Raw genomic sequence first — 15,675 nt, forward strand, 5'->3', positions numbered from 1 at the left:
CTGGGTGTGGCTGCCTATCAGGGGCATAGTGGGCTGGACGTGGCTCTGTGTGTGTGTAATGTGGTGGGCTGGGCATAGCTATCTGGGGAGGAAATGTAGTGTGCTGGACAGGTCTGTGGAGAGGGGAATATGGTAGGCTGGGCGGGGCTGCCTGGGGGTGTGGTGGGCAGAGCTGGGCTATCTGGGATGGGGGGACTGTGGAGGGCTGTCAGGGGGCAGTGTTCGAGACCGCCCCCACCCCGGCAGGTGTGCTGCTTCCCCAGGGTTCCCTCACCTCACAGACCAGCATTCACTCAGTGTGCACACTCTGCTCTGTGCTCCCAAGCCTCTACCACGCAGCCGGCCACCATCCGAGACACCGATTCCTGCCTTCGTGGCGTGGCTCGGAGGAGTGCTTGCCATGTGCCTCAGCACCTGTGTCTGTGTGTGCACGTGTGTGTGATGTGTGAGACACAAATCACCCCGAGAGCCCGTGACTGCAGAGAACCCGAGTCCTAGCTCTGCTGCTGACCAGCCACGTCACTGAACAGACACTGCCCCTCCGCTCCAGTTTCTTTACCTATAAATGGACTAAGGAGCCCTGGGGACACGGCCGTAGAGAACTGTGCTGTCATGCCAAGGGCAGCGCTTTTCTGGAAGTTCAAATCCACCACTGGCAATAGACCAGATAGTCTCTTCCTGTGTGATTTACAGCCTCCAGACCCCCACTGGGCGGCCAGCTCAGCCGTGAGTCAGTTCCGATGGCGGCATGACTTGCGTGCTCGGGGCTGTGGTGCGGGTTCAGCGTGGAGAGCAGCAGTGCAAGGCAGACCCGCGGTGCTGCGTGGCACTGCCGAGCAGTGTCTGCCACCATTTGCTGTCATAGTTATAGGAAGTGGCTCCATGTGGGCGTCAGGCAGCCGTGTCACCAGCCTCTGTCCAGCTTCCTCACGCCTGTCCCCATGAAGGGAGTCAGGGCTGCCCCATCCCTCTGGTCAGTTCCCCCATCCATCTTGGCAGTGACCCCCACAAAGCAGGACCCCGGGCAGCCGAGGCACAGCCTGCCACTTGTGTTTGGAGACAGACGTGTGAGATGGTCTGGGTCTGAGCTCGCTGACTTCTCCTGGTCTCCCTATTCGGGCAGCCTGGCCTCTACTCAAAATACCTGCTATTTGCTTGCCAGGAAACTGAGGCGAAATGGCCTCCAGAACCCTGACTGCAGGTGGGGTCGGGGCCACCTATTCCCTGGGCCCCTTGTCCCCCGACTCCTCTTGTCGGAGTCTCCTCTCCCCAGGGCTGGGAGGGTCGTGGTCTGCAGGTCCAGCAGCCTGTCTCCTGACCTGTTGACAAACTCCTTCCCTCACAGAGGCTCCTCAGGGGAGAGCATCCCAGGCCAAGATTCGCGTGCTGGGTCCACAGCCCAGTGGACAGGCCAGCAGATTCAGTGTGTGTGTAGGATTGGAGCCGAGTTCACCATTGTCCAATTCCTGAACATTCACTTCACCCCACACAGAGACCCTCTACCCATTAGCAGTCATTACTCCTCATCCCCTCTCCCCGCCTGGGCAGCAGGATCCGCTTTCTTTCTACCTCTGGATTCGGATCTTACAAGACAGTCTTAGGCCTGCGTCTTTTCACTTGGCGGTGTGTGCTTAAGGGTGGCTCGCGTTGTTGGGCATATCACAGCTTCATTCCGTTTTATGGACTAGTAGTATTTCATGGGCGCGCTGTAGCCTCCTGCTAAGGAGCTGTGCTGCCAGCCCTAAAATACATGGTTCAAATCTCCCAGCTGCTCCACAGGAGAAGGATGTCCAGTCTCCTCCCATGCAATTTACTGCCTCAGAAAACCCGCTGTAGGTCAGTCGTGAGTCGGTTCTGCCTGTATGGGACACAACAGCAAGTACTCATGGGAGCTCTACTGGTAGGTAGGGAATTGTGCTGCCAACCCAAAGGCCTGTGGTTCGAATCCACCAGCTGCTCTGTAGGAGAAAGCTGTGGAATCTCTCGTGCCACTTACGGTCTTTGAAAGCCCTCAGAGGGTCAGCTCTGAGATGGCTCCGGCTTGAGAGCATACAACACTGTCATCTCTTGGCTGACATTCGGGCTGCTTCCACTTTTCGGCTGTAGTGAATGGTGCTGTGAATATGCCTGGATTTAGTTTGTGCCAGTTTTCATAGCTTTGGTTTATGTTGCTAGGAGTGGAATTGCTGTGTCCCATGATGCTGAGAAGGGTGGAGGGTCGGTAAAGGAGAGGAAGACCCTCAACCAGGTAGATTGATGTGGTGACTGCTGCAGTGGGCTCTTGCGTGTGAGGAAGTGTGAGGATGGTGCAGGATGGCACAGGACAGGACAGGGTTCAGATCTTGTGTTCACAGGGTTGCTGTGAGTTGTACTCGATTCACTTAACACCAGCCATCTTGGATTTGGATTTCTAAGGAGCTGCCTAGCTTTTCCACAGTGTCTGAGCCACTGTACAGGCCCATCCATCAGCAGGTTTTGGTTTTCGACATCCAGCCCTCATTAGGTGCCATTGAGTCGAGTATGGCTTACCTTGGCCTGCCCTGTGCCGTCCTCATCTTTCTGAATGATACTCTCATCACACTTGAACCCCAGTTGTTAGTGTTGGTATTTTAAGGAACAGCCATCCCCATGGTGTGAGGTGCTTTGTCTTGTGGTTTCAGCTTAATTGATGTTGAGTGAGTTCCCTCTGCCTTCTTGGCCATTTATTGTTTTTTTAGCAAGATAGCAATCTCTTCCCATAAAAGCTTTACAGCCTTGGGGAGGATGGAGGGTCATATGAGTCAGGCCCAACTTGACATCTGCCCTCGACAGGCATGCCCTTTATCATACATATTTACAAAACGCCCTCTTTTTCCTTTTTCACCTGGGAATTGCATATTGTCTGGACTTTCCTTCGCCCCCTCATAGTGTTCGTTGTAGCAGGAAGACATTTCACTCTGATGAAGCTCAGTTTCTCTGTTTCTTTTCTCGCTGTGCTTCTGGGGCCGTAAGTAGGAGAAAAGGGTGAGTTGTGAGGCTTTATGCCTGTGTTTCCCTCAGAGGTTTTTGTGTCGGCACTTAAGTACAGGCCTTCCATTCATACTTTTGTGTGTGGTGTGAGGTAGGCATCCCCGGTGGATGGACCTGGAAAGACAGAGCTAGCCGTCTGCTTCTGTGGGTCACAGCCTTAGGAAACCCAGGGGCACTTCTCAGTACACGAGGGGCTGCCTGCAGTCAGATCGACCCCGGAGAGCCGGGTGTATACAGGGCTGAGGTCCATGGTCTCAGCACTCTCTGTTGGAAAGCCTCTTCCTTACCCTTGGAGAAGTGTTGGCGCCCTTGCCCAAAGTCGCTTGGCTGCATGTATAACCCTGGTGGCTGGGGGTCAGGGAGCTGGTTTCTGGCTTACAGTGACCCTAAGAGGACAGTGGACAGCGCCCTTTCCAGGAGCAGATGGCCATGCCTCTCCCTTGGAGCCGCTGGTGGCTTCCAGCTGCCAGCCTGTCTGTGGCAAGCACTTACCCTCCTTAAGTGCCCCTTAAGCCTTCCCACTGCGTGTACTCAGAGCTCAGATGCCTCCGTTTTGTGCTGAAGACTGCTCACCCCTCCACGCTTCTGTTCCGGGGTTTGCCGGTCGTCAGCCGTGAACCAGGAGTAGGTTGATGTTTTTGTGGGACTGAGGCTTATAGATTGGATGGGGGTAGAGGACTTTAAGAGAACAGTAGGGTGGTATCCTGCTTTGTCAGATGTTGAGTGTTACGGGCACCTAACCTGTGCACCCTCACTGGGCCCCTCTGCAGCCCCAGAAGGAGCTGCCACCCCACCTCCTCCCTGGACACCGGAGCCTTTATGGACACTTCACCCTCTTTCTGTTGCCTTCTCCGTCCCTTCCTCACAAAGTTGCCACATTGGGGTTCACCGAGGGGTTTATCAGCATGCAGAGAAGGGTGCCAGCAAACCCACTCTTGGGATACTCCTGCCCACCCCTCAGGACCCCGGCCTGGTGTGACCACACAGGAGTCCCTTCAAGGGTGGAGTCGGGTCACATAGGGCTGTCCGTACCTGTGCACCTCCAAGCCTTGGTTTCTCCATTGTCATGGGCTCCTCGGAGGTGGAAGCGGGACACCAGTGCTCTGCTCAGGGAGGGGTGGCAACACATCAATCCAGGCATGGTCAGAGGTGGTGACTGTGGGACCCTCTCCTTGACCGTGGAGCCCCCCTCACCTGTTGTTGGGCATCATCGAGCCTATTTCTGCCAGCAGTTACCCCATGTGTGGAGCAGACAGGCCTCATGTCTCTTGGGGTGTCTTGGCACCAGGTCTGCCCTCCCACAGAGCCTCAGGGTAGCTTGGAACCACTAACCTTTGGTGTTTGCAGCTGAGCACTTAACCAGCAGGACTCCAGTCCTATGCAGAGAGCAGGTTGACTGGGTTTTTGACGAAGTATTAGCAGAGGGGCACACAGGGGAAGCGGGGAGGGTCTAGGGGGAGGACAGATGGAGGCTGTGTTCGTGCAGGGCGGGGCGGCTGCCACAGCTGCCTCCATCCCTGTGGCCCCCACCCCCTGACTTCCTGTCCCTTTTGTTGAAGGAGGAGCCAAGGAAGGTGTGCTTCACCTATGACCTGTTCCTGAACCTGGAGGGCAACCCGCCAGTGAACCACCTCCGCTGCGAGAAGCTGACCTTCAACAACCCCACCTATGAGTTCCGGTGCAAGCTGCTGAGGGCAGGCGGGGTGAGTGTGTCCCCTGGGTGTGCTGCACCCCCCTCTGATGGACAGACAGCAGCCTCTGTGTGGCCATTATCCATTCCAGTACCTGGGTCATGGCCATGGGTGCAGAAGGCCCCATGGGACCAGTCTCTAGCAGGTGACTGGGTGCCTGAGACCCAGAGGGACAGTTGGTGCTGGGAAAGCTGGAGGACCCGGATGTCCCAGGCTCTGCTGGGTGACATTGTCTCCCTGCTGGTGCTGGGGGATCTGGAGGACCCGGGTGTCCCAGGCTGTGCTGGGTGACAATCGGCGTCTCTGGTGGTTCTGGGGGAGCTAGAGGATTTGGCTGTCCCAGGCCCTGGTACATGGCATCAGCGTCCCTGGTGGTGCTGAAGGGAACTGAAGGGACCTGACTGGCCCAGCCTATGCTGGGTGGCATTGGCATCCGTGGGAAAGCTGGAGGGACCCAAGTGTCCCAAGCTGTGCTGGGTAGCATCAGTGTGGATGACTGGTCAGCTGTTGGTGCTGCTGTTTCCTGCTTGGCTGTGATTAATTGGCATCTTTTTCCTTGGAGGAGTTGGGGAGGAACGGATGAGAGGCCAGTCTGTCCGCGTGGCTGGGCACTGGCTCTGGCTTTGAACCGGCCTGGCAGGGCTGCTGCTGGGTGCTGTCATCTTGGGGCATCAGTAGCTTCTGAGCAGACAAGGCGGTACTGCCCGGGGTCCGTCCGTGAGACTGGGTCTCATGCCCCTGTCAGCCTCGGCATCTCGTGAGTTGTGCGGGGGGTGGCCCTGGGTGGCTGCTGTCCTGTCTCCTGAGTGGAGTCTCCCAGCCTCCTCAGGCCGAGCCTGGGGTTCTGCTGGGCCTCCGCCGGGGTTTCCTTGGGACTTTTGGGGAATGTGGGTGGAAGGGAGGGGTGGCTGTGCGCCTGCTGGGTGTGGAGGAGGTGGGGCGCTTGGCTGTGGGCCTGAAGTGTTTATGGGTACAGTCTGAATGTTGGTCACGGGATGTCCCAAATCTTCTTGGAGTGGCCATATCACCAGGCCTTGGCTGAGATTGTGGCAGTGTTTATGGTGGTAGAGCAGGGCTGGGACCGTGGCTATGCACACGAGTGTGTCATTCTGTGTGTGAGCATGTGCTCGTGTGAGTATGTGTGTGTGATCACCTGTGAGAGTGCGTGTGTGTGATAGTGTGTTGTTACTTCTGAGAATACGAATATATGATTTATGTATGGGATGTAGTTTGTGTGTGTTTGGTGTGTGATGATTGTGTGAAGTTCTGCACATGAGCGGCAGTGTGGCTGTGTATATGAGTGTGTTATTATATGTGAGAATGTGTATCATGTAACATGATTGTGTGGTTACACACATGTGACTCTGACGATATGTGTGTGTCGTGTATGAGTGTCTGCATGGGGTGGACGTGGGGGGGAGGTGAGGAATGTAGTCTGTGTGTGTGGACTGAGCGTATGTGTATAGTCACCCTGCTTCCCAGGTGACTCTGGGGAGTTCGGTTGGGTCTTCTATGTGAGTGTGGTGTGATTTGTGCGTGTGCATGAGTGTGTGCACACACGTGTGTATATGTGGTGTAGTTGTGTGTATGTAAGTGAATGTAAAGATGTGTATGTGGTGCAGTTGTGAGTGTGTGCCCGTGTGTGTATGTGGTGTCGTTTTGGGTACCTGTGAGTGTGTGTGATTTTGTAGTATGTTGTGGTGGTGGTAGTGGACTGCAGAGTTGGAACCGACCCATAGCGACCCTCTGGTGGGTTTTCAGAGGCAGTTAATCGCACAGGAGGAGTTTGTCCACCCTTCTGCAGGGCAGCTGGTGGCCTCCGAACGCGTGCCATTGGGATTGCAGGGCAGCTCCTTGCCACTAGAGCTTGCTAGTTGTGTATCTGTGAGTGTATTTACACGGTGCAGTGTTTTGTGCATATGTGAGTGTGTGCAGGTTATGTATGAGTTGTTCTGTGTGTGTGGAGGGAATCATGTTGATGTGTGTATGTAGTATGGTTGTGTGTGTGTTGTGTTTGTGTGCGAGTGAGTGTGGGGGTGGGAGTGTGTGTGGTACAGTTAGATCTGTGGTGGTATGGTTTTATGCATGGTGAATGGGGTATACATGGCATCGTTTTTGTATGTGTGGGAGTTTGTATATGTCGTGTAGTTATATGCATACATGTACCCAGGTGAATGCAAGTGTGTTGTATATGTGGTGTGTGTATGTGAGATAGCTATGTGAATATGTGTGTACGTGGTGTAGTTGTGTGTTCGTGTGTGTAATACGCAGTAGATCTGTGTATGGGGTATTCGGTTGTTGTGTGCTGCAGTCGGAATAGACCCATAGCTGACCCTCCAGCGTGTTTTCAGAGGCCGTCAGCACACGGGAGGAGGTTGTCCATCTTCCTCCCGTGGAGAACCACGTGCCTTTGGGGTAGCAGCACGATTCCTTCTCACCAGGCCGGCATACTTATGTGTACGTGTGAGTGTATACACGTCTTACGCGGGTGGGTGTGGTGGAGTTGTGTCTGTGGTGGTTTGTGTGACTGAGTGTCTGTGGTAGAGTTGTGTGCGTGTGTATATCTGATGTAGTTGTATACACGTGTGTAGGCTAATGTGTGTATATGTGTATATATGACGTAATTTTGTGTGCATATTTGGAAGCAGGAGTGGCATCCACTTCCTAAACAACATGCCTCTGGAAACTCTAGGAACTTTGATAAATACTGATAGTTGCAAAGCGGCTTCAGGACTTTTGTTCATAGGGTTGTTAAGATCTGTGCTCAACTTGAAGGCAATCAACAGCAACAACAGCATGGTTGATTTGCGTGTGTGAGAGAGTGTGTAGGGATGTGTGTCTGTATAGGTGATGTCGTATGGGTGAGTCTGCACGTGTGTATAAGGGGTAGTTGTGTATGTGGTGTAGTTGTGCTTTTGTGTGTGGTTGTATGTATGGTGTTGTGTGTGTACGTGAAGTGTGATAGAGTTGTCTGTAAGTGAGCGCATATGTGTGTTTGTGAGTGTAGGCTGTCGGGTTTTTAGTCTGAATATGTGGTATAACTGAGTGTGTATGTTGTGTCGTTGTGCATGTGTAGTGTTGTGTGTTAGTGATATAGTTGTGTGTATGTGTGGTTGGTGTCGTTGTGTGTGGGTTGTAGTATGTCTGAGTGAGCATATACGTGTGTATGGTGTAGCTCTGATAGCCTGGTGTAAGGAACTGTGCTGTAATCCCCAAGGCACGTGGTTCAGATCTGCCGGAGGAGGGTGGGCAGTCTCCTCTCATGCGATTACACTGCCGCTGAAAACTCCACGTCAGCTCTGGGTCGGTTCTGCCTCATAGCCAGACACCGTGTGGCTGTGTGTGAGTCTGTGTATATGCACTGCAATTGTGTGTGCGTGTATGTGTATTTGGAACAGTGGACTTGGATTTCATGGGTTCAGGGAACAGTCCCTCTCTCGCTGCTTCATTTGTGGTCTTTGATAAGCTTTTTAAAGACCCAAGTACTGGTTTGCACATTGTAGGGATTTGGTTCTGTTCCGCCAGGGATTCCAGTGGAGAAGACGCAGGTGTGGTGTGGCAGCTGACGGAGTGGGGTGTCAGAGGGTACAGGTCACTGAGTGGGTGAGGGGCAGGGGCGGTGCTCAGAGCCCCCTCAGCACTGCTCTGCTGCCTTCAGTGATTTCTCAAAGTGACTCTGGGGACCCTCAAAGGTTCCATGTTTGAGAAACACTCGGGTGGTCAGGGACCCCAAGGACTGAGTTCAGGCAGCAGGGAAGCTCCAGTACTGGCTGGGCTGGGCTGCTGCGTGGTCCTCTGAGCTGACAGCCAGGCAGCCTGAGGGGCAGGGTACTTCCCCGGGGTCTTGGGGAGGAGAGGCTGTGGTGTCTGCACTGATGATTCTGGGTTCTCGTACCCCTGGTGTGGCCAGCAGTGGCTTCTGAGGGCAGCCCTGGAGGACAAGGACCTGACATTGGATGAGGCCTGCTCTCTGCGCTCCCCTGAATGTGGGTCCCTCTGAGTTCTGTGACCCCTCTCCTGAGGCTGCTAGAAGGACCAGAGCGTGAGTTTCTGACTTTTCTAGAAGGTGCCAGGGGATGCATTACCCAGAGACAGGATTGTCCCTAGGCCTTTGCTCGGCCAGCACTTGTGAGGCGCAGATGGTGGCTGCTTGGGTGGGTGAGCTTCCTGCTTCGTGCCAGGACTGTCCCTCTGCAGCACCTGCTCAAGATAGACAGGCACCATGTCTGGAATTCTCTCGGAAGGGTCTTTGTCACAAAGAAGAGAGGATTGCACAGCTGTGGTTGTGGGTCTAGGACCTTAGTATGACGGGAGAAAACAGGAGGGACGAGCCGATGCCTTGACTGTCTGCTGGCCGAACTGGGCTTCCCAGCTCATCCTCTGAGCCAAACACCCGCTCAGAGTGGAGTCCCAGGACATGGGCTCGGTGCCGGGCCAGGGTCTGGTCTGTTCGGCCTTCAGGTCATGGGGCCAGAGGCTTCAGCCGTGTCCCCGGCTCGCCTTACCAGCCATCCCCACCAGACCTGTTTGTACTGCGGCTTCTTAGATGAAGGACATGGCTCGTCAACACTGTGCTTGGCTTCCGCGTGGAGCCTGCCCGCCCGCCTAGCCACCAGGAGTGTGCTTTGACCTTCTCTTCTATGCCAGTGGTATGGACCACTGGCTGCTGACTCACAGGTTAAAGGTTTGACTCCACCCAGAGACACCTTGGGGGGGAAACAAATCCTGGTGATCTTCCAGAAGCTAAGCTGCAGAAGATTGTGCGGGATTGGAGTTGAAATGATGGCAATGGGTTTTAGTGCTGCTGCTCGGAGAGCTGGGCTGTGCTCTGTCTTGTCCCGGCCAGCTTGCTGAGTCCAGTCTCCAGCAGACAGCTCCTGGAAGGCGGCCTCCTCCCAGAAGCCCTCCTCCGTCTGCCACCCCCTCTGTCCTCTGTCCTTGCTCCTGCTCTCCACCTGCTTCATGCTGGCGAGGCGTGGCTGGCTGGCTGTTGTGCCCACTCAGCTCTGAGTGGCCACAGCACTGAGTGATGCTATGGCAGCAGGTCTTGCGGTGCTGGGTCCGCCACCCTCGTGGTGCTGGCCGTGTGCCTGCCCTCTGCTTCACTTCTCGTCTTCTGAATGCACAGCTGCGGGCAGGCTCTGGCCCCAGGACCGTCGGAAGCTCTCAGCTCTCTCCCAGCACATCGTCTGGGCCTGGTCTGCTTCCACTGGCCGCGAGGCCTGCCTCTCCCCGCTGTCTGGGACCTGGCTTCTCTTTGCCTCGCCCGCCACGCAGCACCCCCAGGTGCACATCTTGCCCATCCTGACAGAAGGTGCCTTTCATTCTTCTAGTAAATGACGCTCAAGCCGGCTCTCCCCTCCGTCCGCCCCTGCGAAGCTCCTAAATCCTCGTCCATGCCTCCGAGCCAGCTTCCTCCTCCTGAGGGTCCCCAGCCCGCCTGCCTCTGATAACACCTGTCTCTGCTTTATCACTAGGTGATGGTAATGCCTGAAGGAGAAACGGTGTCCAGGCCCAGCCCCGACTACCCCATGTTACCCACAATTCCACTCTCTGCCTTCTCTGACCCCAAGAAGACCAAACCATCCCACAGCACCAAGGTTAGTGAGGTGGAAGCCCAGTGCACGCAGCCCACCTCGGCGGGGCCTCGGAGGGGCCTGGAGCACCCTCCCTCGCATCTCTCTTGAGCTCTGCCTCGCTGCTGCTCGCTGTCCACTCTCCACCCCTTCCTCAGGAGAGCCAGCCCCTCCGGGTTTCGGACACAAGCTCCCCACTTCGCTCTTCTTGAGGCAGAGTCACCACCTTGTACCGCTGAGCCAGGCAGGGTCTTAGCAGCCCCCCGACCAGGAGGCCCCCTGGGCTGAAGCTGCCGTCGCCTTGGCCCTGATGTGGGCCCAGTGGGCCCCGTCTCCAGCCTGCCTGCTTCACCCCCGCTCTTCTGGGCTTTGCTTCTTTGGCAGCACCTTGTGCAGAGAGAGCTGGCCTGGCGCATGGCTGGGCAGCAGAGAAGAGGCCACCTAGAGTCCCGTGAAGGAAGGACAGGGTGCCAGCTGGTCTCGCCCAGCATTCTCCTGGCCGATCTGCCTCCTAGCCCATGGGCAGCCAGTGTTGGAAGGGTCCTCATTCCTGCTTGCTGCCCCTTCTCTCTTAGCCGCCCAGGTTTTCTGGGAATTCCGCGCAGATAAAGGGACCAAGGGGAACCACTCCCTCCAAGCAGCCAAATGCTTTCTGTCTGTGCGCCCCTCTTCTGTGCACCCCCAGTGCCTGAGCACCATCCACTGTTGGGCCACTGCTTGTCTTCTTGTCAGCAGCCCTTCGTGCCCTTGGCTCATCTCACCTGCTTGTTAGGTGTGGGCCCCTGGGGCAGCCCAAGGGCAGGAGGTCGGCCACCCCAAGCCTTCTTACCAGCTCCATCGATGAGGGTCACATCGGCCTGGATGTGGTCTTTCCGGCTCTCCCCTTATGCCAGCAGGCCTCTGAGTCCTTTGATGGGCCTAATCTGCCATCCACATGGGTATGCCAAGAGATGCTCCGGGGGTCTCCCCTGATGGCCCCTGGCGTGTCTTCCTCCAAGCCCAGCTTAGCCCACCAGCTTCCCCTGGCCTGTTTGCAGCAGCCGGTGGAGGAAGCTTCTCATTCCTGCTCTGTGTCACTTCTCTCTTAGCCCCCCAGGTTTTCTGGGAATTCTGCGCAGATTTGGGGCCTCAGTGGAATCTCTTGTTTTTTCTGTATGTGTCACTTAACTGTCACTGAGCCCCAGCGAGGACCTGCTTGCTCTCTGGTGGTGAAAACCCGACAGTGGCAGAGTCGTGACATCTCGGGGAGCACTTCCAGCTTCTGCTCCACATTCTTGGACACCTGGAGAGCCCCAGCTAGTTTGCTCGCTGCCAGCCTTGAGGACGTGAGCCAAGCCTCCTGTTCCCATCCTTCTGGGGTTCTCGAAGCAACCTCAGCCCCCTGACGGACTGACTCAGGAGGTGGCAGCAGAGGTTTCTGGGCAGTATCAAGTCGCCTTGTCCTCAGCTTCACCGTCTACTGGGAGGGGACAAGTCTGTGCCTCGCCGCCTCCAAGCACTGCTGTCCCCTGAGAGCAGGTCTTGCTTGCTGACGCATTAGGCAGAGGGACCTCATCAGGCTCTGGGTGGGAAGAAAGGCTAGGTGCACCTGCCTGCCTCGTCCCTGGAGGCCCTGGGCCACAGGCGCACGATGTGGCCGCTGAGTGGTGACAGCAGCTTGCCTGGCTTGTTTCATGCTGAGGACTCAGGGCTCCGTGGCGCCTTCCTATCCAGTCTCACTCCAGTTGCTGCCGCTCAGAAGCTTGGCTCTTCAGCTCCTTGTCATTCTGGGGTCATGGGTGGCTCTGAGGACCTCAGGGAAGCCTGTGTTTTGCTCTTCAGCATATGACTTGGGAGCCCTCAAGCTGTGCAAGGCCCCAGTTCAGAGCCGTGTGGGCTGGGGATGCCCTGGCAGCTCAAAGGAGCACCTACCTGGACCGGGGCTGAGGAGCGAGCGAGCATCAGGCTTGGGTGAAGGCCACCAGCCTGCCCACAGCCCAGCACTGCATGCTCGGCCCCGGCCCGGCCCCAGTCCCGGCAGCAGCGTGTGGCATGTGGCACTCAAATCCAGGCTGAGACCTCTGTGCACTCCCCGACCAGTGCTGGGTGCCCCTTGTCTACCTGCCTGTCATCACTCCTGCACTGTGTTCCGTTTCTCGTCAGGATGCCCCCCCTCTTGCTTCTCTTCCTGTTGTGTGTGGGGACCTGGAACAGCCCTGAAGGTGTGAATTCAGTGTGGGTGTCAGGGTGAATGTGGACAGGCCCCAGTGGAGGATGGCGAGCCTGGCTGTGTAGCGTCAGCCAGGAGCTCCGTCGGCCTGCAGCTCTTCCACGAGGACCCTGTCGCCTCGCCCTTAGGCTGTGGGAGCAGAGTGCACAGTGTCCTGCCCTGGACCCTGGTGGCTACCACCCTTCGCCTCACACACTTCGAAGGGCCTGGCTTCTCACAAGGCTTGGGAAGCACTGTTGGGGAGCCCAGGGCCTAGATGTGCATCCCTCAGTCTCTGCACCCCCTCATCCAGGAAGTAAGCTTATGACAGCCGGCACCAGGGATTCCTGTGTTCACCTGGACGTGTTTGGCTGGGGTGTCTTGAAGGAAGAGGCCTCTGAGAGGTCGGGGTGCTCCCTCTGGGGAGGATCCAGCTGTGGTCAAGTGCTCACAGTGAATTAGCAGTGGTCAGGCCAGGGCCCCAGAACTGCAGACAAGCAAAGAAAAGCAGGGCCAGAACTTGGGGTGCCGCATGTAAGGCTCACCGCCGTGCATTTCTGGCCACCTTCCGCCCTCACAGCTCTGCAAGCTGTCCAGCACATTGGCATGCGGTTCCCTGTTTTGTAGGCCCTTCCTGACCTCAAGGCTTTTCTGTCCCATACCCTTTGTGCCCCTGCCCTGTATGGCAGGCCCAGACTCCCCATCCACCCACCTGCACACTGGATACCTCCTTTCTCTGAAGAGTCAGTAGATGTTAGGGATTATTTTATCCTTGGCTCTATAGTCCACACTCTTGGCACCAGCAGCCAGGAAATTAAAAGACGTATTGCATTGGGAAAGTCTGCTGTCAGAAACCTCCATAGTACTGAAGAGCAGAGATGTCAGTCTAGAGATTAAGGTGCAACCGCTACAGGCCATGGTCTTTGCAGTCACTTACGATGCATCAGAGAGCTGGACAATAATGACTAGAAATGACAGAAGGAGAATCAGTGCCTTTGAGCTGTGGTGCTGGAGAAGAGTATTGAATATGCCATGGACTGCTAGAACAGACAGGTTCATCCTGGAGAGGCTGAGAAGAGGCTGCTTGGTGGAGGCAAGGATTCTGAAGCTTCGTCTGACATACTCTGGACAGGTTGCAAGGAGGCATCAGTCCTTGGAGAGGGACGTCATGCTTGGGAGGGTGGAGGGACAGCGCAGGAGAGGAAGACCCTGCATGAGATGGATTGGCTCAGTGACTGTGGTAATGGAGGTGGACGTGTCAGAGACAGTGAGATTAGCACAGGATAGAGCATGGTTTAGGGACGTTGTGCATAGGTCTGCTATGAGTCACAGGTGACTTGATGGTACATAACAACAATAACAACAGTGTAATCTTCAGAGGCGGGAGAGAACCCAGGGCGATGGCGAGGGGCCGTTGGGAGCCCAGGCTGATTTTAAAAAAACGCTACTCTTCCATTAGCAGCTCACTGGGCTCCAGGCGGAGTTCTGATTGTTGTGTGGTCTGTCCCAGTGCAGGGCGGCACTGGGGGTTTAAGGTGGTGTCACGTTTGTGTGGGCACCACTTCAGTGTTGCCGCAGGTCCTGTTTAACACAGCTGGACCTCTAACGCCAGCACGGTGCCATTGCCCACCAATGGGGTATCTGCCTACCTAGTGTGGGTGCCTGCCTGCCTAATGGGAGATGCCCACCTGTCTACTGGGTGCCACCACCTGCCTGCTGGGGTGCCCGCTGCCTGTTTGCCAGAAACACATCTACCTCCAGCACACTCGCCACCGGACAGAGTCACTGGAGGATAGGGGCGCAGACCCGGAGCTCAGCACTGAGTGGTTACTCCATAGTACTGACTCACAGAGCGCATGACGCCCTGGGGAAAGGGCAGGGGGAGCAGAGAAGAGGGCCTAGCGGGGCTTCTGGAGGGCGCAGACACATCGCAGGACAGAGAGGGTACCAGATAGGAAACGGGTGGACCAGGGGCCAGCCCCAGAAGGACCTGTGGGACACTGGGAAGTGCTGTCCCAGTGAGGATCAGTGCAGCTCCCCCCTGCGCCACACCTTGGGGAATGTGAGTTCTGTTCAGGGGACGCCCAGCCCACAGTGGCCCAGTGCCTGTGGAAGACCCCCCCAGGGGCTGCTTTACTCAGAGTTTCTCTGGCTGAGGCTGGCTGGGGACTCTTGCTTAGTGCGGGTGGGGCTAGGCAGAGGGCGGCCCCCAGGCCGTCTGACCTGTGCGCCTGCCCTTGACCTTGCAGGATGCCAACAAGGAGAGCAGCAAGACCTCCAAACCGCACAAGGTGACCAAGGAGCACCGAGAGCGCCCTCGAAAGGACTCAGAGAGCAAGGGCGCCTCCAAGGAGCCAGAGCGCGAGCCTCCCAAGGCCTCCAAGGACGCCTCTCGCAAGCTGGGCGAGGGTCGGCCGCCCAAGGAGGAGAAGGCGCCGCCGCCCAAGGCCGCCTTCAAGGAGCCCAAGATGGCCCTGAAGGAGACCAAGCTGGAGAGCCTGTCTCCCAAGGGGGGGCCCCCAGCCGCACCCCCGTCCAAGTCTTCCAGCAAGCGGCCTGCCCCCGCTGACTCGCCCAAGCCCAGTGCCAAAAAGCAGAAGAAGAGCAGCTCCAAGGGGTCCCGGAGCGCCCCGGGCACATCCCCGCGCACCTCGTCTTCCTCCCTCTCGGACAAAAAGCCAGCCAAGGACAAGAGCAGCACCAAGGGGGAGAAGCTCAAGACCGAGAGTGAGCCCAAGGAGCCCAAGAAGGCGCTGGAGGTGGAGGAGTCCAACTCGGAGGACGAGGCCTCCTTCAAGTCAGAGGTGAGCGCTGCCCCCGTCCTCTCTGTCCTTCCAGCCCTCTATGTCCTCCTTGTCATCCTCCCAGTCCTCTTCATCCTCTCCGTCCTGCTGCATAGCCGCTCCCTGCACTCCCTGCGCTCCGCCTCCCTCTGGTCCACTCCCACCACCTCCCCACCCCTAACCCCGCCTCCCTGCCTTCCCACCCACCTCTAACCCCGCCTCCCCGCCTTCCCACCCACCTCTAACCGAGCTCTAGCCCCGCCTCCCAGCCCTCCCACTCACCTCTAACCCTGCCTCCCTACCTTCATTTCCCACTTCTCTCTCCTCCCCTCTCATGCATAACCTCTTCTCCCTAGACATGACCCCTCCTCTCCATTATCCCACCAGAGATCTCACCCCTTGTCTGCCTCCTTTCCACAGAGATACTG

At 56.8% G+C, this 15,675-nt stretch overlaps 1 protein-coding gene across 1 annotated transcript in view; it reads left to right on the forward strand.

The window, feature by feature from the left end:
* Positions 1-15,675, forward strand: part of MLLT1 (myeloid/lymphoid or mixed-lineage leukemia (trithorax homolog, Drosophila); translocated to, 1) — a 58,498-nt gene that overhangs the window by 36,847 nt on the left and 5,976 nt on the right. The window contains exons 4-6 of the mRNA XM_006896425.1: positions 4,569-4,712; positions 10,178-10,300; positions 14,714-15,268. Of these exons, the coding sequence (XP_006896487.1) occupies positions 4,569-4,712; positions 10,178-10,300; positions 14,714-15,268 (822 nt within the window). The remainder of the gene's footprint in view (positions 1-4,568; positions 4,713-10,177; positions 10,301-14,713; positions 15,269-15,675) is intronic.

This window comes from Elephantulus edwardii, unplaced genomic scaffold, assembly GCF_000299155.1.
Source record: "Elephantulus edwardii isolate Elephantulus edwardi_28Jun2011 unplaced genomic scaffold, EleEdw1.0 scaffold00185, whole genome shotgun sequence".
Taxonomy (NCBI): Eukaryota; Metazoa; Chordata; class Mammalia; order Macroscelidea; family Macroscelididae; genus Elephantulus; species Elephantulus edwardii.